The 23,440-nt window shown below is 37.8% G+C and overlaps 2 protein-coding genes and 2 non-coding genes across 4 annotated transcripts; all 4 read right to left on the reverse strand.

Moving 5' to 3' along the window:
• Nucleotides 1-2,212: 2,212 nt before the first annotated feature.
• Nucleotides 2,213-6,404, reverse strand: rpl13a (ribosomal protein L13a). The gene is made up of 7 exons (XM_057859443.1): nt 6,316-6,404; nt 5,746-5,818; nt 5,443-5,508; nt 5,145-5,246; nt 3,053-3,138; nt 2,805-2,864; nt 2,213-2,594 (listed from the first exon to the last, which is right to left on the reverse strand). Exons 1-7 carry the CDS (start codon nt 6,334-6,336, stop codon nt 2,385-2,387), a joined length of 618 nt encoding a protein of 205 aa, XP_057715426.1. The 5' UTR covers nt 6,337-6,404; the 3' UTR covers nt 2,213-2,384.
• Nucleotides 5,315-5,400, reverse strand: LOC130931578 (small nucleolar RNA Z195/SNORD33/SNORD32 family). Its single transcript, XR_009067252.1, has one exon. It is a non-coding gene; the product is annotated as a small nucleolar RNA Z195/SNORD33/SNORD32 family (small nucleolar RNA).
• Nucleotides 5,600-5,680, reverse strand: LOC130931577 (small nucleolar RNA Z195/SNORD33/SNORD32 family). The gene has a single exon (XR_009067251.1). It is a non-coding gene; the product is annotated as a small nucleolar RNA Z195/SNORD33/SNORD32 family (small nucleolar RNA).
• A 4,146-nt stretch (nt 6,405-10,550) lies between the features above and the next one.
• Nucleotides 10,551-23,047, reverse strand: atp5if1b (ATP synthase inhibitory factor subunit 1b). Its single transcript, XM_057860484.1, has 3 exons — nt 22,900-23,047; nt 10,944-11,056; nt 10,551-10,865 (listed from the first exon to the last, which is right to left on the reverse strand). Exons 1-3 carry the CDS (start codon nt 22,966-22,968, stop codon nt 10,724-10,726), a joined length of 324 nt encoding a protein of 107 aa, XP_057716467.1. The 5' UTR covers nt 22,969-23,047; the 3' UTR covers nt 10,551-10,723.
• Nucleotides 23,048-23,440: the final 393 nt, after the last annotated feature.

Raw genomic sequence — 23,440 nt, forward strand, 5'->3', positions numbered from 1 at the left:
AGAGTGCGCCTCCGTGAACTGGCTCGACAAAATGGCCGTAGAATGTCTGCGATCTAGACAGTCCTCCTCCGACCTCCATTCACTAGTCCTTTATAAGTGAAGGTGAGAGTTATAATTGCGGTAACATCGCATTTTCACTAGTATTGTCAGGTTTTTAATCATTTATTTCAGAACTTGTGCAACACAACACGCCCACTGTCCGCCGCAGATGACGCCAACCATAAGAGAACATTAAAAGATATGGTAAAATCTCTGCCGCACCTCTCTTACTGTCATGTCAGCCACGTGTTGCATTCGGGTACAGCTCGCAAAACACATGCGCCACATTAGAATCCGATTCGTTACAGTATTGCAGGAATTATTATTATATGGTATTTCTTTTTTTACTTATACTATTTATAATTTATTCTACTGTTATGCATGATTTTAAACCATGACATCTTAGTGTATTACCAACAGTAACCTCGGAAATGGTGGTCCCAAGCCCTTTCAGGTCCTTGATCAGCTCCTCCTGTGTGGCTGATTCCTGACCATTCTTCGGATCATGAAGACCCCCTACGAGGTAGATCTTGCATGGAGCCCCAGTCCGAGGGAGATTGACAGTCATGTTCAGCTTCTTCCATTTTCTACAAATTGCTCCAACGGTGGACCTTAAATCACCAAGCTGCTTGGCAATTTCCCCATAAGCCTGTCCAGCCCTGTAGAGGTCTACGATTCTGTCTCTGGCGTCTTTGGACAGCTCTTTGGTCTTGGCTATGTTATGAATTGGAGTCTTCTTGATTGTATGGGGTGGAACCACCTCAAACAGGTCAAAAAGTCACACTCAAAAAGTCCACCTCCACTCCACTTATTTGTTGGGACTTTTTAAAGGCGACTAAAAGGTCTTTGAGGCTCACAATTCTAGCTAACGGTGTTGAAATACATATTTGCAGCAGTATACTACAAATAGTTTTTAAATAATCATACACTGAGATTTCTGGATTTTTTTAGTTTAGATTGTCTCGCACTGTGGACGAGCAACTACCATGAATATCTCAAACCCGCCCATCATTTATGAGTGGGAGAACTTACAAAATCACAGGGTGTTCAAATACTTATTTTCTGCACTGCATAGCACAAAAAAACTATTTTGAAGTTGCCCAGATCTAAATCCTATTGAACATCTGGGACAAAATCTGAACATGGCATCTGGAGTGCACACAATTCAAACATTTGCTCATGAATAGTGCAAAATACTTGCCATGGTATCAACAAACCCTGTCAAAAACTACAGAAAACACTTGACCTGTCATTGCCAACAAAGGTCACATTACAAGGTACTGCACAAATATTTTCTGCGTTATCATAAAGAGTAATTGTTTAAAGACTGTTCTTGTTTAAAACGATTCCCCTTGGGTCAACTTTTGTTCTTTAAGGGCAATGTAAAATTGGCATGATAGCACAAATTAACAGCCCTCATAAAATAAACATGTTTGAAGGCAGCACTCATTATTAGAAAATGTTTATTTTCAATTAGGGTTTGTCAGCAAGCGATCAACTTGCACACGACTGGATTTTGGTTGGTTATCTTACATAAGCACAGGTAACGTTATCACAGTTTGCTCCTTTGCTAATGAGAGTAACAGACATTTCCAAATTCACCTATCACGTTTTCTACTCATTACCAAGATGTGACTGCTGTGCAATCTTAGCTTTACTTGCAAATTAGTCTAAAAAAAATATCTAAAATAACTGTCGTCTTTTGCACTCAATATGACAGGGTTTGGGGCATTTCAATTAACTTGGTCCTATTAAAAAAAAAAAAACTTAAAACCTTGGTTGACCAGCGCCCCCTCTGCAAAATTTAGGTACTGCATGCCTTTCAAAGCTAATTGCCTTTGGTCAAATCGCAAAAGTTTGAGGTTTTCAATCACGTCGCATGGAAAGTAGCTCTAGTGCCTTTTATGTTGGCTTTAGTCGATGACAAATGTCACTCATTTCCATTTCAAGTGGTAAAAATCCTCATTTAAGCCACAAATGAATGCTGCCCTTTTGCAAGATTTCTGTCGGTAGAAAGTAGCTTAAATGTAGCAATTTAAACTCCCCGCAGTTAGTGCATTTACATAAAGTTGACTTTTAAAAATGCGTCAAGCATATTTCATTAAATCTTGATACTAGGTCTAGCCAAATCCAGTGCAATGCTGCCCTCTTTTGGGCAAAAACTACACCGCAGGAGGCTGAAACCACCTTTATTGCAGCGAAATTATTTGAAACGGGTGACAATTTCAAATGTCAACCTAAATAGAATGAATACCAACAATCTGTATTTTGTTAACTTTCCGGTGATTCATAAACAAAAACTTTTATTATAAACATTGTATTTGTTTATTGGCCAGACAATACGTTCAGACAAGAACTCCGTATTGTTTGAGAACATCTGTGTACTTTGCAATTTTGCTCTCGACGTTCTTTGTTGCCAATTTGGTCAGCTTGATGGTGACCTTTTTCTTATTGTAGCGCAGCTTGGCCTTCTGTTTCCTCTTCTCCTCCAGCGTGGCTGTAATGGCCTGATACTTCCAGCCCACCTCATGAGCCAAACGTCCCAGGAGGGCAAACTGCCAAAGACATGATGGGTAAGTGGGGAGAAAACACTGCTACGAGCGTGTGGCTTTGGATTTAATTCTAAAGTTCTAGTTCAACTCAGAAGTCAGATCCGTTAAGTGTGGTTTCATCAATGCATTATCAGATTTCAAATCATCACTGTTGAGACATTGGCCGTTTTTTTTTTTGTTTAACACATGGTACTGATAGTGAACGTGACCAACCTTACGAGTGGGCTTCAGGCGCACAATCTTAAGAGCAGCTGGGACCACCATGCGCTTCCTCTGAATAAATGGAAGAAGGATAAGTCAAAACTAACCAAAGAACAGCAGAATGTTCTAATATTTTGTAGGTGGACTGTCTCAGATTAAGTGTGTTCTTTTCAAACCTCAGTCAAACAAGGCAAGGTAAGGTAAAATGAAGCATCATTGACAGTTTAACATGCGGCCACAGTGTTGTGCACGGAGCCCACCTTGTCGTAGGGCGGGGGGATCCCGTCAAACACCTTCAGCCTCTCCAGAGCGGCCTGGCCTCTCTTGGTCTTGTGCGGCAGCATGCCTAGGTCGCACAAAATTGTTCAAAATTAGCAACTCATGAAAGACATGGGTCATATTTGTCTAGAAAACTGCTAATTTCGACGCTATATGTCCAATCCATGTTGACTGGACTAGGAGGGGCAAATGAACGTTCTCCCTGTCAACATGGATTGGACGTTTAGTGCCATCAATGGCAATAAATTGTGACTATTCGCAAGCGCACCATGAACTGGGCGTCTAATCCGTCTATTGTTATCAGTGGCGGGTAATGGATTAAAACTGAACTGTCACTTGAACACATTTCATGTTCATTTACAGTGCTGCTGCAACAATTAATTAACTCAAATAATTCGATTAGAAAAAAGCTTCTTTAAAGATTCATTTAATTCCTGACGTAATGGTTTATCTTGGAACATGCATTAGGTTTTATTGATTTGGGTGGATACACTGCCCTCTGGTGGCAACAGTGAATATTCATTAACTCGGCCAACATAGCTGATTCCAGCTGCTCCCTGTTTATCCCAACTTAACCCCTTAAGACCTAAGCAAGCCACTGAAGGACATGCATTCTCATCTCTAAACCAGTAAAAACACTCAATTTAGGGGCCGTTTACATGGCGACTGTACAAGAATATGAAAAATTTCAAATTTGCATTTATATGGTTCCATTCGAACTATGTCGCAATTCCGCGTGAAACGATGTATTCATGCCAGACCCTACGGGGCGGTGCAGATTTACAAGGCGACAGCCATGAATGCACTTTGACCCAAACAACCTCCTCAGCCCAGAAGACATTTTCTTTTGCTCCAAAGAGCACAAAAAGAAACATTCAACATATTTAAATTAAAATGATAAAAACAGTAAATTAAAGCTGTGCTCCGCCATATTTGCCATTTTTAATGTTTGGTAGCACCACTGCGCACGCCCAATGTGACGTGTGCGTGTGCTGACGTTATCGGCGCGAGAGCTTTCCATTGATATGGATGCGGAGCAAGCCCCCCCCCCCCCCCCCCCCCCCCCCCATTGAATCCTTCAACTTTGGAGCCCGGATTCAATGGTTTGTGTCTTCCGTTTTCGCCGACACCATATTTAGGCGAGGCCAATCCGCAGCACAGTCACTGCGTGTTGGTGTCGCCATGTTAACTGCCCCTTAGTTGCTATTGCAACTTCTGGGAGATTTTTGGATGAAACTTGCCCCATCGAAATCAAATCATGAGGTTTGGCACGCCCTCTTTGCCATTTTTGGCACTTTGAAAATGGCTGACCAAAAGGACACAAAAAGGATAACGTTAGTTACGTTAGTGCTTATTTCTCAATAAAATACATTAACATAAAAAATAACCAATAAAAGCATGAAATATCCCCGACCAAAACAATTGCACTTTGGTCTGGTGTTTGAGTAAAAATAACCGCAGATTTTTTTTTTTTTTTTGCCCAGCAGAATAAATGCAGGTCTGAAGGGATTAAGGTATCTTTTTGTTTGAGCTAATGTTTGTTTATGCATTTGCCATTTAATTTACAAGTATCTTTAGCTTTTTTGTGGAAATGTGAACGATTTGTTAAGAGCTTTGTATAAAAAAAAAAAAATAAATAAATAAATAAAAACATTAAATCGTTTATAGCATTTAAGCTAGAGAACTTTTGCTATGCAAGTTTGCCAATTGTTTTTGTTGTTGTTGTACTTAGTTTCTCATTTATTTTCAAAAACGTTTGAAGCCAAACTCGGGTATTTTAATCTGGTTTTAAGTACATTTATTGCTCTTGTCAACTGAAAGTGCAATTATGCATTGTTTGAAGAAAACCTCAAGATTTTGTATTCACATTTAATGGTATTATGAAAGTAAAATCTTAACCAAATATTGCAAACAAACACTTCTTTGTTTCACATCTCCTAAAATGTATTTTGCAAAACATTAAATGTTCGTAATCTGATTACTCGAACTAACTAATCGCTCGATTAATCGATTAGCTAAAAAATCGATTGCTGCAGTCCTACTTTACAGAGTCATTTTGGGTGCTTCTCTCACCTCTAACCGTTCTCCAGAAGATCCTGCTGGGAGCTCTGAAGTGGTATGGTCCACGAGAGGGATTGGTGTTCATCCTCTTGCGCAGGAAGGCCAGGTACTTCACTGCGACATCCACAATCATATTACTCGACTTTCAAAGCAAATTGCAGGACTTCATTTCAGCGGAATGTATCGTCTCAGATGGTAGTGCATGTAAAGTATTCTCATGGTCAGTAAAAACTCGAAGGGTTTTCCTCCATATAACATCAGCGACAACATTCGGGACTTAAATTAGGTGGGTTAATATTGAGGTACATACGTTTGTTTCGGTAGAAATTGCCAGAGATGTTGATGCCTTCACACCTCACCACCACGACTTTGTGTCCTTTAAAATGTAAATAAAGACACTATTTAAAACGTAGATAAAGACATTATATATCTATTAAATATATAACTAAACTTGTAATTGACATTATTTTGTCTCAGATGGTAGTGCATGTGAGTTTTCTCATGGTCGTTAAACTCAACAAAGTTCATATGTAATCATCAAGGACATTAACCAAGATAATGTTCACGCTTAACTAACAAATTCAAAAGTGTTAGTGATTAAAAAGATACATACCCAGCAAGGTCTGCTTGGCAACGATGGCAGCCAGGCGACCAAGCAGATGGCCCCTGCCATCTAGTAGCAGAACCTGCAAAATTACAAATAATTATTAAATGATAAAGACGTGATACATTTAGGAAGGAACATCCAATGCTTTACTTAATACTATCTAAAATGAGCACATGGCTTACATGGCCGGTTACGTGCCGTTAACAGCTATGACAACATTAACGAGTAGAATCTTCATTAAACAGCTTTGTTTGTTACTGTTAATTATTTAAGTTAGAAATAAGAATGTCGTCATTCTACCACATTTAATTAAGCTTAGACTGTGGAGGGGGAAAAAAAGAGCTAGCAGCAGGCTAACCCCGACAGCTAGCATAGCAGCCATGATGGAAAGCATGTACTTTCGGAGGCTAAACCGACAGAAAAACGCAGTTAACGATAATATTTTTAGACATTTTACCCCAGTTGACACGTTTTTTACATGATAAGCCGTTTGAAAACATGTTCACATTAACACGTAGCCAAAATAACCACATTAATCCAAATAAAACAACATAATACTCTCTCAAACGTTACCACCTTATTGAAGCGGTCCGCCATGACGTGCGAAAAGAAAGACAAACGGGGATGCCCGTGGTAAAAGACACGGGCGGGAGGACGTGACGTCAGATTTATGGCTTGTTAGATTGTCTTTAAAAAGTTTTAGCGCCATCTATGGATGGATAAAACACAGTGGAACAACTTAAAAAACGGCAAATATGAATACCAAATTTGATTTTTTAAAACGTGGGATATTTTGCCCCCCCCCCCCCCCCAAAAAAAAAAGGTGTATACAATTTATCATTCATTTCACGTCAATTAATTAATGCATTTTGTTACTATTGTTACGATAATGTCTTTCACTATTAGCATGAGTTGCATATATATTTTAACAATAAATTAATACATTTCAACCAAGCTATTTAGTAAATCCATCAAATTTTACCCTCTCGACAACTTCATAATGTAAATAATCATTAATATGATTAATAATTATCTTAGAAAACAAGATGTTCTCTAGCAAAATTAATAAATAAACTTTTATAACTAAATAAAGCTAACGTTTTTAGGTGTTAATATGTTTATAGATGTTATTAAGGGAAAATTCATATTTCAGTCATATAAATGTCTAAAAAAAAAACTGTTTTATAAAGCAAAAGTGTAGAGCAGCGATTAAAAAATAAACATTTAAATTTGAAGAAAACAAATCAAATAGAATACAATGAGCACAGTGGTTAACAATGTACATCTGTCTCTCACTGAAGCCATATTGCCTATTATGCTTGTTTGCTATTGTGACCTACAATCAGAGATGGGTAGAGTAGCCAAAAATTGTACTCAAGATAGCGTGACTTCAAATTAATTTAACTCAAGTAAAAGTAAACATCCCCAAAATGTACTCAAGTTCAAGTAAAAAAGTATTTGGTGAAAAAAATACTCAAGTAATGAGTAACATTGTAACTGCTTATACATTAGATTTTTTTTTTTTCAACCAATAGTAGTTTTTCTCAGCACATTTATCTATATGAACTGTTGTTACAATAATACTGCACAATAATGACAGAAAATGACAGAAAGGAAGCATTATTCGTCCAAAGAGCATGTGTGCCCTCTAGTGGAGAAAATAGTTCCCAGTTTGAATAGTGAATAGTGTAGCTCCTTCAGCTTTACGATTATGAACTCAAAAGGATCCAATCATGGTCAGTCAGAGCCAAATAAAGACTGGGGGGAGCGCTTTTGAGTCATGTTGAGGGCAGCGCTTTATGTCAAACTTTTACGGTGCTTTAAAGACGCCATGTGATTCAACAGGCTAGAGTGATCATAGAACAGTAAGCTTACGTCTGATTGGAATATTGTAGTCAAGCCCGTCGACGGGGGGGAGGGGCAACTGGGTATGTTTTCCTGGGCCTCAGGACCATAGGGGCCCCTGAATGACCTTAACTTATTTTGCTTTACATTCACGTATTTATTTTTATTTAAATCATTGCCTGATTAAATATTATGGTCTACTCGATATATACTTAAAAACTTTAAAATAACAAATATTTCAAATATATATTTTTCCCTTTTTTTGCACAATGTGCCCGCCCACCTCCCCCCAGTCTTAGCAGAGAATGGTTTGACCCTGCTCTGATGCACTCAAGGCAACACGTACCCTGAAGAAGGAAATTGAAATCTGTCAAACTCTAAACATGGCGAGTCGTCATGAATCGGGTGCGCAGAAAAGAAAAGAAAAAGAGATGAAGATCATAGAGGTGAACGAGAAAAAAATGATCAAGTTTTTAAAAGGGGGACAAGAAGCCAGAGAATTAAGGCGAGAGTTGGCTGTGGATGGTGATGTTGGTAAGTGAACAACAGCCGCTAACACTGAACAGTTCACATTCGCGATCACCGTGACCAAAGCCCGATTCGAGTCCGTCAACGGCCGCTTGTAGCCTGTTGAGCTGCGGTATGACAAGACATGCTGCTCGCGTTGAGCCGAGGAGAGAGAAGGTGGTGGGAGATCCGGGATATATATTAGTCTGTGTGGAGCAGGTGCGCGAGGCTGAAGAGACTCTGGTCCGGTGGCTGGATTTATCTTGAGTTTACAACCCACTGTGATTATAGCAAACGCTAATACGAATCCATCACCGAAACAGCACAAACGAACCTGTTAACAAGCTAGCCATGCACTCCGTTGAGCGTAAGCTTGCTCAAAAACTGGATTTCAGTGATGTTATAAATGACTTCACTGTCAAAAAATCTAGGCGTATCACTGAGGGCTTGATAACCCCAGGCATGTGGAGGGGGCAAGCACAGGATGTTTAGTTATACTGTTTTGTTGCTTAGCAGGCAGGCATAGCACTCTCAGTTGTATTGTACTGTAGCCTACATGGGATGATGGAAATTGTTTCTTTATATTGTGTCACATCACATTAGTTTAGTCACACATCGTATCATGGTACACACATGAACATGGTCATATATACAAGCAGTTCATCTGACAAGATGTATGAATGGGACACTCCGAATAAGCTATTTAAAGCTTTTAGTAGGGGCCCAGTCACACAACACACACATACATACATTCATACACATACATGCAATTAACTATGGGAAATTTCAAAATTCTATTTGACAAGTGATACCTTAGGAATGTTATTCAAAGACAGCATATTAAACATACATAGCAAGGAGATGAGTTTTCAGTTTTTTCTTAAAAATAGAGATGGAGTGTGACATTTTAAGTGTTTCGTCCAGTTCATTCCAGATCTGTGGTCCTCTGCATACAATGCCAAAGCTTGTAGACTTTAGACTTCTGCTTTTTCCAGTGATGTGATTTTATCTTCTAGTAGTATATGTGTGCTGAGGAGTACTGATTGGGATGAGATCACTTAATTTACGGTTTAGTTTATGGATGACCTGATACATTATGCAAGCATTTTGAAAGTAGTTGTGTTCTTTTAGCCTCAGAAGGTGGTGGTGGTGAAATATTAATTTAGTAGGAGCATTGAACCCAGACCATGTTATGGCACGTATGACTTTTTTTTTGTAGGGTTTCAAGCTTTTTTAGATAGGTTGGAAATGTGTTGCACCATATGATAATACAATATTGTAAATGCGGCTCAAATAAAGATTTATACAGGGTGAGAAGTGCAGATAGTGGGATATAATGTCGCAGTTTAAAAAACAGAGCAGCATTTATTTCGACAGTTTATTTGTGAGCTCATCAATATGTTTTTTAAAATTAAGGTACTCATCAATATGGACTCCCAGGAATTTTGTAGAGCAGACTCTTTCAATGGTTTCTCCATTTATGTTTAAGCAGATTTGTTTGATGGGCTGTTTTTTATTGGAGCGAAACACAATGTAATTTGTTTTATTGATATTTAGAGAGAGTTTATTACATTTGAACCATGTGTCTATTTTCTTTAGTTCACTATTTATGATTTGCTCAAGTGCAGAGGGATGTTTATGGGAAAAGAATAAATTTGTATGATCAGCAAATAGTACTTTATAAAAAAACAGATGAGGAATTAACAAAGTCATTAATGTAAAGGATGAAGAGGAGTGGCCCTAAGATGGAGCCCTGGGGGACTCCATGATTGAGGAGTTTGTATGATGATTTTGAATTGTTAATCTTGACATACTGATGTCTTCCAGATAGATAGCTACTGAACAACTCTAGCGCTAGGCCTCTAATACGGTCTGTTAAACTTAATTGTCCATCTCAAATTAAATAATTTGAAAACTTACACTGTCATTGCTTGCAAAGCGTTAAAAGTACTGCGTATGTTGTCGTGACAAGCCGGTGGCTGGGGTGGGTTGGGGGGGGGGCCCTATAATGGTTTCTTGTCCCCGGGCCCCAGCAAGCCTGTTGACAGCCCTGATTGTAGTCAATGTGATTACTGTTGTGAGGTCTCATTGCCGAAATTAGCAGAGCTACTTTTGGCATCGCAGGAAAAAAAGAAAAAAATCTGAAATATAGAATAAAGAGGAAAAATGTAACAACTGTTGTGTAGCCCAAAGTAGCGGAGTAAGAGTAGTGTTTTTTCTTTACAAATCTACTCAAGTATAGCTTGGTAAAACTACTCTTACAAGTACATTTTTCTCAAAAAGTCACTCAAGTAAATAAAACGGCGTACATGTAACGCATTACTACCCACCTCTGCCTACAATATTGTCCACCTTACTGAGGACAAGTGCACTAGAAACACAGAAAAAAACTTTTTTGCATGTATTTATCACACAAAATCATAGTTTAATTCCTGCATGAAACATACAATTCATGCAAATGCTGTCACACAACATTTATTTTGAGAACCGTTGCAATTGCTTTTAAATAACAATTTACAAAACGTTCATGCCTTGTGGCGAAGAACACGTGATTTTTGTACCGGTGAATATATATATTTTTTCAGATGCAACACAGCAGTGATTAAAGATGTCTGGCAGAAGCTCGTTTCGTTTAGTCGTCGTGCTTCAGCTTCCTGATCTTCCCCTTGTGACGGTCGATCTCCCGCTGCAGACGCTCGATCTCCTTTTTATGGTGGTCGATTTCCTCCTGGTGGTGTTGCTTCAGTGCAGCCAGCTGCTCTTGCTCCTTGCGCCTTTTGTGCAGATGGGTAATAACACAGATTACGGTGGAATCTTGGTTTATCACTTCGATTTGTTCCATGAACACTTACTTAAAGTACATTTCCTCCTCAGCTGCCTGTTTCTTTCCCATGGCTCCTCCTGCCTCTCGGATGGACCCGCCGGCTCCGCCGCCTTTTCCTGCACCTTTACCCAGCTCCCCTAGCTGCAATGTAGACCAGGGGTGTCAAACTCATTTTGGTCCAAGGGCAACATTTATGACAATTAGATCTTATGTGGGGTTAGGGTTACGACATACTCGACTTGCGTGACTTTACGAAGCCAGAGTTTTATAATGTTGACTTTTGTTTTGTGATGCATGCTTTTAATTTGGCACAGGAAACGTAGAGCAGGTAGGTAGGTAACGGCATGCGAGTAAGAGCGCATATTAGGGCTGCAGCTATCGAATATTTTAGTAATTGAGTAATCGACTGAAAATCCTATCGATTAATAGAGTAATCGGATAAAACATTTTTTAGGTAAAGAGTCATTATTTATATACATGAGAAAACAAGACATTTCATCTAATATTGAACCATTTTCAGTCAATCAATGTCTTTATTTTCGATGTACATTGTTGAAAACAGCCAACAATTGCCTCTCAGATGTGACGAGAATAAAAAAAAAAGACCAATTCACTGCTTTCACTCCAGAAACTTTTAGATCTTAATATATAAATATATATATATATATATATATATATATATATATTAGAGCTGTCAAACGATTAAGTCAATTACAGCTTAAAAATTAATTAATCGTAATTAATCGCAATTAATCGCAATTCAAACCATCTATAAAATATGCCATATTTTTCTGTAAATTATATATATATTCTGTAAAATAAATTGTTGGAATGGAAAGATAAGACACAAGATGAATATATACATTCAACATATGGTACATAAGGACTGTAGTGGGCATTTCACTCTACTGTCATTTAAATCTGTCTATGCCGTCCTCACTCCGAAGCGTCTACTTTTTACAAAGCTAGACATTTAGTGAACGACGCCTTAATAATCAGACTTCTTCCTTTTTCATCTGATTTATTAACAAAATGGCCTCAAATACAAAAATATAACATTTCGCTTACTAACATAATATGTACATTCTTTACAACCACCATACTTACGGACAAATCTTGTCCAAGGATGATATAAGCACAACATTACAACGTAGGCGTCAGCCCGAGACGTCATGCAGCCATATTGAACTGGCAAGAAAGCAATAAACCATGTCGCAAAGCGACCACAAGAGTTCGCTGTTAGACAGCACAAAAAACCTTGCTGTAAAACTTACCAAAAGGCAGAATACTGTCTGAGCGCGACATGTGCGTTAATTGCGTCAAATATTTTAACGTGATTAATTTTAAAAATTAATTAACGCCCGTTAACGCGATAATTTTGACAGCCCAAAGATATATATATATATATATATATTAAATTTATTTATTTATTTATTTATTTATTTTTTTCCCCTTACCTAAAAATGCCATTACGCTTGATAACATACATCACTTAATAGTTAGGTGTTTTACCCACGTGTTTCAATTGAATTTCCATTTGTGTCAAGCCATTTTTAAATTCTAGTTTTAAGTTTTAAGTCAGTCTAAATAGGATGTTGAGTTTTTGCAGTGTTCAAAATCAATTTATTGTAACATATCAGGTTATAATATGGCGGGGATATTTGCATGCGTTCCTGAATGCACCGCGTGACGTGCGGGGGTGAGGGAGGTGCGGGAGAGCGAGAGACGTGCCTTCCTGTTGTTGTTGTTGTTGTTCCACAAGTTCCCAAAAAAGCAATAATTGCAACCTAACGAAGAGAGTGACTCTTTGTCAACGTTACAGTATGATACCTGCTGTATTGGAGCACATTAGGGACCAGTGCTACTTGGTGTTTTATCCAGCAATGACTACTGAGCTAAAATTGATAGTTAGCATTATTGAGTTTTTATTTTACACCCTCATCACTCCACATCGCTATGTTATGTTAAAGCCTGTATGTAAGACACGTTAGCCACGCATCGACAGTGGTCTTAATAGAAACCTAGCCCTCCGAAGGGCTAATGTTACGTGTGCAAGAGACAGTAACGTTATATTTATTAGCGCTGAGAATTGTACTGCTTTAAGATGGCGGCTGTTTACCAACACAGCTGACTCTGTCATTTCGCATCTAGTTCAACATACATGCAATATCTATGAGACGCATCAGATGCTACCTACCTGCTACCACGGTAGCATCATGCGGGCTAGTGTTTAGCAACGTCGGCGTAGTTTGTAGCGGCTGTCGGCTGCAGAAAGTTTTTTTTTTATATTTTTATTGCTTCATCCTCTACGCACGTGAAATCAGCGCGTTGTCCCTCATTAAAAGTAGTCCAGGCAAAACATGATGCTTAGAGCTGGCAAAATTAAACGATTCCTCGAGGTGAATGAAATTACTCGGATCAGTTTTTAAACTCGAGTTACCAGAGTTCCTTGAGTATTCGTTTAAGCTCTAGCGCATATACACATGAGGAAGAACGTATTTGCGCACACGAAGAAGAGTACACGGGCCCGCGCACACATGAGGAAGAGCACATTTGTTTTGTTCCCACGAAGACGTCGCGCAGCCGAGTGAGAGAGAGGGGAAAGCCTGCAAGCCTGTGCGCACATTTGTTGCTTGTGAAGCATTCACAGAGGTAACACAAGTATAAGGCGGCAAACACAGACAAGACTGAAAAAGCCGTTTCTGTTCTTGCATTCCTCTTTAAAAGAAACTGCTGTATTTTAAGCCAAATGAACTGTTGTGTATGATAGAACAATATGTCTATATACTGCCATAGCAGATTCATGGAGCATTAAGACCCCAAACTATTTTTAATTTGTCTGTTTTAAACTGGAAACCCCCGTTTACAGATGTCGCGCAACCGCTTTTGTTTCAACCAAGCCATAAAATGAAGGTAATTAATTATATTTATTATTCAGAATGTCTGTTATTTTAAGCATAGAATCATTAATTGATGTCTAATATTTTGTTTTTTAAAAAAAAACGACTTTAAAAAAATTTTCACTCGCATATTTTAAACTTTTAAACAAATTATGTCACAATGAAAAAAAATGGTGTCTGTAAAAAAGTCACGCATATGTACCTCATAACTATCGCTTAACTGTATTTTTTTTGTTACCGTCGCATTTTCTCCGATATGTTAGATGATAAATAGTCGATCCAAACAAAGAAAAATTGAAAAAAAAAAAAAAACTTTTAAAAGAGCAAATATATGAAAAAGAACATCTCGACCACTCCTTGATGTCTGCGATTTCTGCATTGCGACCCTTGTTATATTACGTTTCACCGATGAAATGCCCTAAAAATCCGGCTGTGGCAATTCACAGCTGTGTCTTGACACTCGGTGATATGTGCTACATGGAGTTTTTGGATCGAAATGAGGTAAGTACGTGATAATATCTCATTAAAATCATGGCGTCTTTAATTCTGCTCTCGCGTGCTCTCACCTCCAGTTAGGGTTTTGCTGTTTACATTTTTTTTTTTTTTTTAAATGCCCTCCTGTTCGTAATTTTTCTTCCCCCAGAAAATTGATGTGATGTATCACACATGCATACAGGACAATTTTGAAATCTGGCCAAACTGGGGGTCACAGAGCAGAACTTCAAGTCACCTCAGTGTTTTCCGCATAAAAAAGTTTTTGTAGTTCTCACTGTGCATTTTTAATTGTGGTCGAATACTTGGGGCAGGTTTATGTGATTGTTTTTGATGATGTGCGGACGCTATCTGAAAGATGCTAGATGATTGTTTGTGTGGATTGTTATTGCTGTATCAGCAGCTAGTTATAAATGCAAATTCGAATTGCTGTTATTGAAGACGAAACTGATTTAATTTTATCTTTATTTTAGTTTGATTCCGCAAGTGTTGATGTTATGAGCTGCTGACTAAAGTCAGCAATCCATACGGACGTCTGACATCGTCATTTCAGAGTTTAGCTCGCTGTCGAGCTAGGACTTAGCTTAAACGCCTTGGCGGCAACGGTAAAATGAAGTATACCGTAATTTCCCGAATATAAGGCGCACCCGTGTAAAACGCGCACCCCAAATTTACTTGTAAAATCTAGGGAAAATGATTGTACCCGTGTACAACGCGCACCCTAATTTTAGCATCAATAAATAGAAGAATACAAGAAAACAGAGCTCGTGTACAGATACAGAAATGTCATTTTACTGACTGGTGAAACACAGCACAAGCATAGCACATTGGTGGTTCAAAACATTACCGTAAACTGACAATAATAATTTGACTTGACAACTTCTCCAACTTACTAGAATCCAGAAGAAAACAAAACAGATGTGGATTTTCTTTTAAAGGCTGCTGTATAACTTGCTCGTTTTATCATGATGAATAAATGTTTCTTCCATGGATAGATACGGTAAAATAAAAGTGAGGCTAGAAGTCGGAAAACTGAAAGCGCTTTTGACTGACAAGAGGAACTATTGTTATTTGGGTTTGAGTTTCCCGAGGGACAGATATAGTTGACGGACACACAAATAATAATAAACACAAATAGCAATAAACGTTGACTCAAATGAGTTCAAGAAACTAAATTCTGTGCTTTATGAAGAGTGAAAAAAGCAGAATTTAACACAGACGAAATCATTCGACCAATCAGAGTGAAGTATTACCGTGTAACGAATTATAACAGAATTCACCGGCGGAACTTATGTTGTATAGTTCCTGGGGGGAGGTAATTTGTTGAGGGAACAGCTGGAAAGATAGTTATAATCCGCGGGTTGCATGTGAGACAGACATTGCAACCGTATTTTGTTGCAGCCTAAATGTCAACAAAGCAACGTGGATTAGCTCCGTTGGTTGATACTCCGCCTCCTTCCCTAACTCGCCACGACCGAAACAAAATGGGGACGTCACGTACCGTAATGGTCGGCAACGGATCGCCGCATACGTTACTTCAACACAACATGGGCGTGTCAATAAAAAATAAAATCGGTCTTTATATATATATATATATAAGATATTTATATTTTTGTCTCCATCCCTGTACCCGTTTATAATGCGCACCATAATTTTACAAGTTGATTTTGGGGGGAAAAAAGTGCGCGTTATATTCAGGAAATTACGGTAATACATATTTTTAAATAGTTATTTTGAGATTTAGGCGGTATTTAGGGGTACTTAGAGGGTTCATTCCGACTTATGCAGAAATCCGGGTTACGTCGCCAGAAGAGATGTCCCGATCGATCGGGTCCAATCACGTCATTTTCAAAGTATCGGAATCGGCAAAAAAATATCGGCCATGCCTTTTTTTAATATATATATTTTTTAAATTAAATAGTTTTCTAATTGTATTTAACATTACAGACATAATATGTTACACTCATCCAGAGTCTTTAGTTTAGGCTTAAGGTAGGGTTATCAAATTTATCCCGATAACGGCGGTAATTAATTTTTTTAAAAAATGTATCACGTTAAAATATTTAACGCAATTAATGCATGCACTGCACGACCCACTCACGCATTGTCGCGCTCAATCTGTAATGGCACCGTTTTACCTATATAGAGAGATAAAAGGCAGCGTAAAATGAGTAGAGTGAATTTTGGCAGCCTTTGGAGCCTTTTTTTTAATTGGCTAAAGCCTTACAATTCCTCTCTCAACGATTAGAAATATTGTGGGAACCAATGTGGGGAAGAAAGGTAGTAGTTGATCTTATTCTTAACACCCTATGTTATTTCCCAACGCAGAGAACATATATCAATTGGTGCCCTTACGCACAGTCATGGTTCCACTTCCCATCATGCATTTGGGCATGGCTACAGTATCATTTACTGAAAGCTCAACCAATACACTAGATGGCAATATTTAGTCACAATATACAAAGTCTCAAGTCTTTCTATCCGTGGATCCCTCCCACAGAAAGAATATTAATAATGTAAATGCCATCTTGAGGATTTATTGTCATAATAAACAAATACAGTACTTATGTACTGTATGTTGAATGTATATATTCATCCGAGTTTTATTCATTTTTTTCTTAATGCATTGCCAAAATGTATATGATCGGGAAAAATTATCGGGAATGATTGGAATTGAATCGGGAGCAAAAAAAAAGCAATCGGATCGGGAAATATCTGTATAGGCAGATACTCAAACGAAAACGATCGGGATCGGATCGGGAGCAAAAAAACATGATCGGAACAACCCTAGTCGCCAGCGTAGGAACGGAAGTCATTCCTAACTCGGGGACTACTAATTGGTTATTTTGGTGAAATAAGTTAACTCTCGCTGCCCTTGATGGAGCTAGACGTCCAATCCATTTTGACTGGGAGGGGAGAATGAAGGATGAGCATTCACAGTCAGTCCTTCCAGTTTAAATGAACTGGCCTTCTGTTGTTGTCAATGGCAGGTAATGAGTTAATTTTGCTTCAATTCCTTGTAATTTTAAGATAATTACGGGTGCGTTCATGTAAATTTTGTCTTATTTTGTGTTGATTTTGGGGCATTTCCAGGCTGCTTCTGTTGATTTGGCATCACTGCCTGTTGATTTTTGGGTCACTTCCTTGTTAACTCATTGGCTGCCATTGACGGTGCTAGACATTCAATCCATTTCCACTGGGAGGGGGGCAAATGTACGAATGTACACTACCGTTCAAAAGTTTGAGGTCTAAGCGACTACAAAATTTTGAACTGTAGTGTATCGTGGGATTTTTCATTATGTACACTACGTTTCAAAAGTTTGCGTTCGCCTAGACCTCAATTTTTTGAACAGTAGTGTAACTGCGGACACAAAAGTAAGCCATGCGCAGGACTATACAAACCGCAAATCTACAGTTTTACGGATCTATTGTCAAAATAAAAGCATATGATTTTATATGAACAGTATGAATGAACTACAACGTGCCTGGCAGGCAGAACAAACCCCGAGGGCCAGATTGACCTCCGTGGTGTGCCGCTTCAGGCGTTCTGGAATTCATTCCTATCGGTTAGGAGCGGCGAGTACTTAGTATTTTCATTTTTTGTTTTAGGTCTTTTTTTTTTTTTTTACCTTTTTATTGCCTCGAAATACTTTTGGCGTGTTTTCTTGTCGTGCTTTTAAGAATTGTATTTTCTTGTGTTATCTTTTAAGTAGGGTTGTCAAACGATTAAAATTTTTAATTGAGTTAATCACAGCTTAAAAATTAATTAATCGTAATTCATCGCAATTAATCGCAATTCAAACCATCTCTAAAATATGCCATATTTTTCTGTAAATTATTGTTGGAATGGAAAGATAAGACAAGACGGATATATACATTCAACATACTGTACATACAGTGGGGAGAACAAGTATTTGATACACAGCCAATGGGTTTTCCCATTGGCAGTGTATCAAATACTTGTTCTCCCCACTGTAAGTACTGTATTTGTTTATTATAACAATAAATCCACAAGATGGCATTAACATTAACATTCTTTCTGTGAAAGGGATCCACGGATAGAAAGACTTGTAATTCTTAAAAGATAAATGTGAGTACAAGTTATAGTAATTTTGATATTTTGTATATTGTGACTAAATATTGCCATGTAGTGTATTTGTTGAGCTAAACTTATTGTGACTAAATATTGCCATGTAGTGTATTTGTTGAGCTAAACTTAATGTTTGAATAGAGTATTATTTTGCATAGCTATTTTGATTGGGAATGCCAGATCTCTTTGCATTGAGCGCTTTTCTTTTTGTGAACATTATTTTATTTTTGAGAGATATGAATATTATTTTTGTTGTGCTTTCATTAAATGATACTGTAGCAACTTAAATGTTCTTAACTGCCCAAATGCATGATGGGAATTTGAGCAACCATGAGTCATAGTGGTTGCTGCAAATGGTATATCTTCTCTGCGTTGAGTACAATACATGGTGTTAAGAAAAAGACAATCTCCAGTTATTCTTCCTCATGTTGCTTGCCACAATCGTTATAACAGTTGTGGAAGAGTTGCCACCGCTTATTCCATTAAATAGCGCGGCTCAAATAAACGCCTGCGTTACCATTTCGCCTTTCTTGGCAATTGGCGGTGCTATGGACCGGCGATTCATGTTGGCTCGTTGTTGTCGGTTTGTTTGATTTCCTCCTGAGGAAGACGGCGGCGTACATATAAACACCGAGAGGCGTTGGATGGCTTTTTGTGGGTACTTTTATTAACAAAACAAAAGCATGTGGGGGACGCAGCACTTGAGCCTGCGCTAACTGCGCACTTTCTCTACTCTCTCGCTCCCTCTCTCGCTCAACCACTTTCTTCCTCACTGCTCTGACAATGCCGGTCACATTGAAAATAATAGCAGCCCCCTTGGAGGGTGCCGGTAACACCTGCATCCACTCCACTTGCTTATCTCTGCCCTTAGCTCTCAATATACTTCAAACGGCGCCATTGTAGTCTGTTCGCGGCAATACTTGAATGAGTCGTTCCGCGCATGCATTAATTGCGTTAAATATTTTAACGTGATTAATTAAAAAAGTTAATTACCGCCCGTTAACGCGTTAATTTTGACAGCCCTACACTAAAGCAATGTATTGATCCGTTAACCACATTGGTCACGTATTGTATTTAAACCAACCATATTTGATATTGTGATACAGTCATCCCTCGCTACATCGTGCTTCAAACTTTGCGCTCTCAATCCATTGTAGATTTTTTTTCAATTAAAAAACAACAAATGAGCTGTCCCGATCGCATAGTCTTACTCTCGCTCCCTCCCGCTCCCTGCTCTTTGTTCGTCAGGCACGTCACTGGAGTTGCTTATTAAAGTTAACGATGTTGACAGATGTTTGCATTTTGATCTTGCCAGTCGCGCACTTCAAAAGCGCCGCATGCATCAATCATCGTTTAATTGTTAAACAGTTGCTGTGGCAACTTATTGCGTGTAAGTGAGGCGCTTTAGAGGATTTGAGTAGACTCACTATGAAGCATTTCATAAAGCCAAGCATTTTCCAACTACTTTATTCTTGTTTAAAAATAATTTGGTGGGAAAGTAACATCTTTAAACTTACCATAATTACAACATTTGAAGTGCTTAAAAAACATGTTTTAAAATATATATATTTACTTTTTTTAAAAAAAAATATTATTATACTTTGGGAAAAAAGTGAAAAACATGTCCCGTATGTATCTCTTTCCAATGCGAAATCTTAAATAATTATATTAAACACACACACACACACAAAAAAAAAAAAAAAAATGGGGGGGAGGGTTGTTGGGCCGCTACTTCGCAGTTTTTCACTTATCATGGCAGGTTCTGGTGCCCATTAACCGCGAAAAACGAGGGGTCACTGTACTACGTTTAAATATATTCTTAAGGGATTGTTTAGTATGTTCTTCCTGTATCCATATAAAGTTACAAGCTGAAAGCGCACGGTATTACTAAGGGTGTAATTTCGCAGGGTAGGACATTTTGGCAGAACACCAGCCCGCGGGCTGTACATTGGACATCCCTAATGGAGACAACCAGCCCAGTGGAAAAATGTTGAATAGCAAGAAAGTAACAAAGACTTTTAGAAAGTGTTTTTTTCTTCAACTAACTTAACTCATAGCAAAGGTAAACACATGTCAAGACAGCCTGGATTGCAAACACTCATCTTAAATAATAGTAATGTGATAAAATGTTACTTAAGTTCAGCAAAATTATCTAAAATATTATACATAATACATACTAGAGCTGGGAATCTTTGGGCACCTAACGATTCGATTACGATTCAGAAGCTCCGATTCGATTATAAAACGATTATTGATGCACCCACCTCCTTTTTTTTTTTTTTTTTTTTTTAAATGTTTTGTACATTATTTCCAAAAAAATTGTTCAAAAATCCTCTCAGGCTAAACCAAACTACTATTTCAGTATCAAGTTAACATATAACAGTAAACAAATATACAAAAATAACAGTAAATAAAAAACACTAGTCCCCATTCTGTATCAGCAATTAATTTAATGTTGTGAATCAACTGTTACAGTTGTTAAAATTGCTACCGTTATTACATAATTTCCCTTCTGTCTACTTTTGTCAAAGTTTTAAAACTATTTCATCATTTAAAGATACATTCAAGACAAGATTCTGCCGATTTAAGAGTATTTTAGATAAAAAGTTAATTAGGTTCGCTACATAAGATGGCGGCTGTTTACTTACGCCGGAAAGTCTGTCATTTCGCATCTCTGTTCAATAACACATGTTCTAACACTGACGCCGTCTGTCATTTTGCATCTAGTTCTACATATATGTGATATCTACTTTAGCCGTATGTTTGTAGCAACTAGCAACTGGGCGTTGTTTGTAGCGGCTGTCAGCCGCAGTCAGGTATGATTGGTTTTTTTTAATCTAGCGCCATGAGTTGAACATGATATTTACTCTCGGTCCGTTCCTCATTGCGTCCCAAAGACTGCGCTGACTGTGTTTTACTTCCGCTTTACATGGTATAATTCAATAATCGGAATTCGGATATTTGTGAATTGTCCTCAAATCTTCCACGGCCGGATCACGAATAATCTAAGAATCGGAAATTTTGCACGCCTCTAATACATACGGTACATATATAATTTTCCTTTAATAGAATTAAGGGAATACAGTTACCAGTATTTCGATGCTAGGAAAAATATTACTTCATGACAGCTAATATATTTTTGTTTATCTCTCTATGCTGTTGACTTATCGTGCCAGGCGGAAAAATTCAATGTAGCGCTGCAACGATTAATCAATCAACTCGAGTAGTCCGGTTAGAAAAAAGCTTCGACTCAAATTTTGCTGCCTTGAGTATTCATTTAACTAGAGTGGCGCTGTAGTGGTTTGTTTTGAAAGTGTTTGCATTTAGTTTTATTGATGTGGGTGGATATATTGCCCTCTATTGGCAACAGCGAATATGACATAACTCATTTAACATGGATCCAGCTGCTCCCTTATAAGACCAACATAAGGTAATGTTTTTTAATGCATTCGTAATTGAGTTTAGAGGTATATTTGGCTGATTTTTTTGTGTGGAAATATGTGTTTGAACCATTTTATAGCATTTAAGCTAGCTGACTTTTGCAATCCAAGTTAGCCAATTGTTTTTTTGTTGTACTTAGATCCTCATTCATTATTTTTTTTTATACTGTTTGAGGCAAAGATCAAGTATTTTAGTTTATTTTTACCTGAAAGCGAAATTCTGAATCATTTGAAGAAACACTCAGGCATTTTATATTGTATTTGCATTTAATGATCTTTTGAAAGTGCAATCTTAGCAAGCCTTTGTTTTTCATCTCCTAAAATTGATTCTGCAACGCAATAAATGTTCTTAACACGAATATTTGATTATTGGAACTAACTAGATGATGGATTAATCGACTACTAAAATAATCGATAACTGCTAATTCAATGCTCTTCCACCAGACGACAGACAGTAGACTCTGTGTATTCACTTGTTGCCACTGATCAGAGTAAAAACATTTGACTAAACAGGCCCAAGAGAAAGTATCAGCAAAAGTATCTGTGTGAATAAAACGGGGGAAAATATATTTAAGTAATCTCAAGCAATCTACTAAATGTAATTTTGTGGTGCACTTGAGATTTTTCCATGTCTGGCTCAAAAAGATTTAGATCACTGTACAAAAGTTCAAGAAACACATCGTCAGAACTAGGGAAAATGTACTAGTTGTGCGATGTAAACAGATTAGGTTTCAATTAAACAATTGTATAGCCATACCCAGGTCACAAGGGCAAAGGGATTTGTTATAAATATATAGTAAATATTTCACTGAGCATACAGTATTTTGATTTGACATGAGATCAATTCAATACATTTTGGGGGGAAAACGTCCTTTAAATGGCGTATTACCATTTTCTTCATCCTGTATTCATGCAGGTGACACTTGTTTATCAAGCTGTCATACTTGGCTAGGCAAACTTTGCAGCTAATGTTAATGAATGTGAATTGACTTCCCAAAATTTGCTTTTTAGCCCCAGAAATTATTGTTTGTTGAGGAGCTAGGCCGAAGGACATAGTTTTACCTGGTCGGATGACATTCTCAGCTGCAAAGAGAACAAATTGCGGATGTTAGGCCTCAAAAACCTCGCCATGCTAGCAAGCCGGTGTGGCAAATGACAATGACAGAAGCAACGCCTGGCTTTGCCCTTGTCTGTAAATACATACAGTCAGCGGACGGTACCATTAGTACCTCGACAGAGGGGGTGGAGAGCACGTTTTTTTTTTCACCAGAAGACCTCCATATCGAAGACTTAGCAAATACAACTAACGTTAGTTTTAATTTGGAACGAATTTGATTGAAATTATGATACCCTTGTGTAATAAAATGTATATACACGTTGTAAGATATTAACGCAAAATATAAACACCCCCGTTTTTTACGTTAAAAATAAACAACAGCCGTGAACATACACTCATGTACATTTTGACCTGATGTTGATAGGGATATGAACCAAATTTTACGGAAAAAAAGTACAAAATATTTTTCAGATTTAAAAATATTTAGTTGTATGTATTCATATTGATTATCTTCTATTTTATAAAAAGGCCTCGTACATATGGGAC

Source organism: Corythoichthys intestinalis, chromosome 15 (genome assembly GCF_030265065.1).
Source record: "Corythoichthys intestinalis isolate RoL2023-P3 chromosome 15, ASM3026506v1, whole genome shotgun sequence".
In the NCBI taxonomy this organism is placed as follows: Eukaryota; Metazoa; Chordata; class Actinopteri; order Syngnathiformes; family Syngnathidae; genus Corythoichthys; species Corythoichthys intestinalis.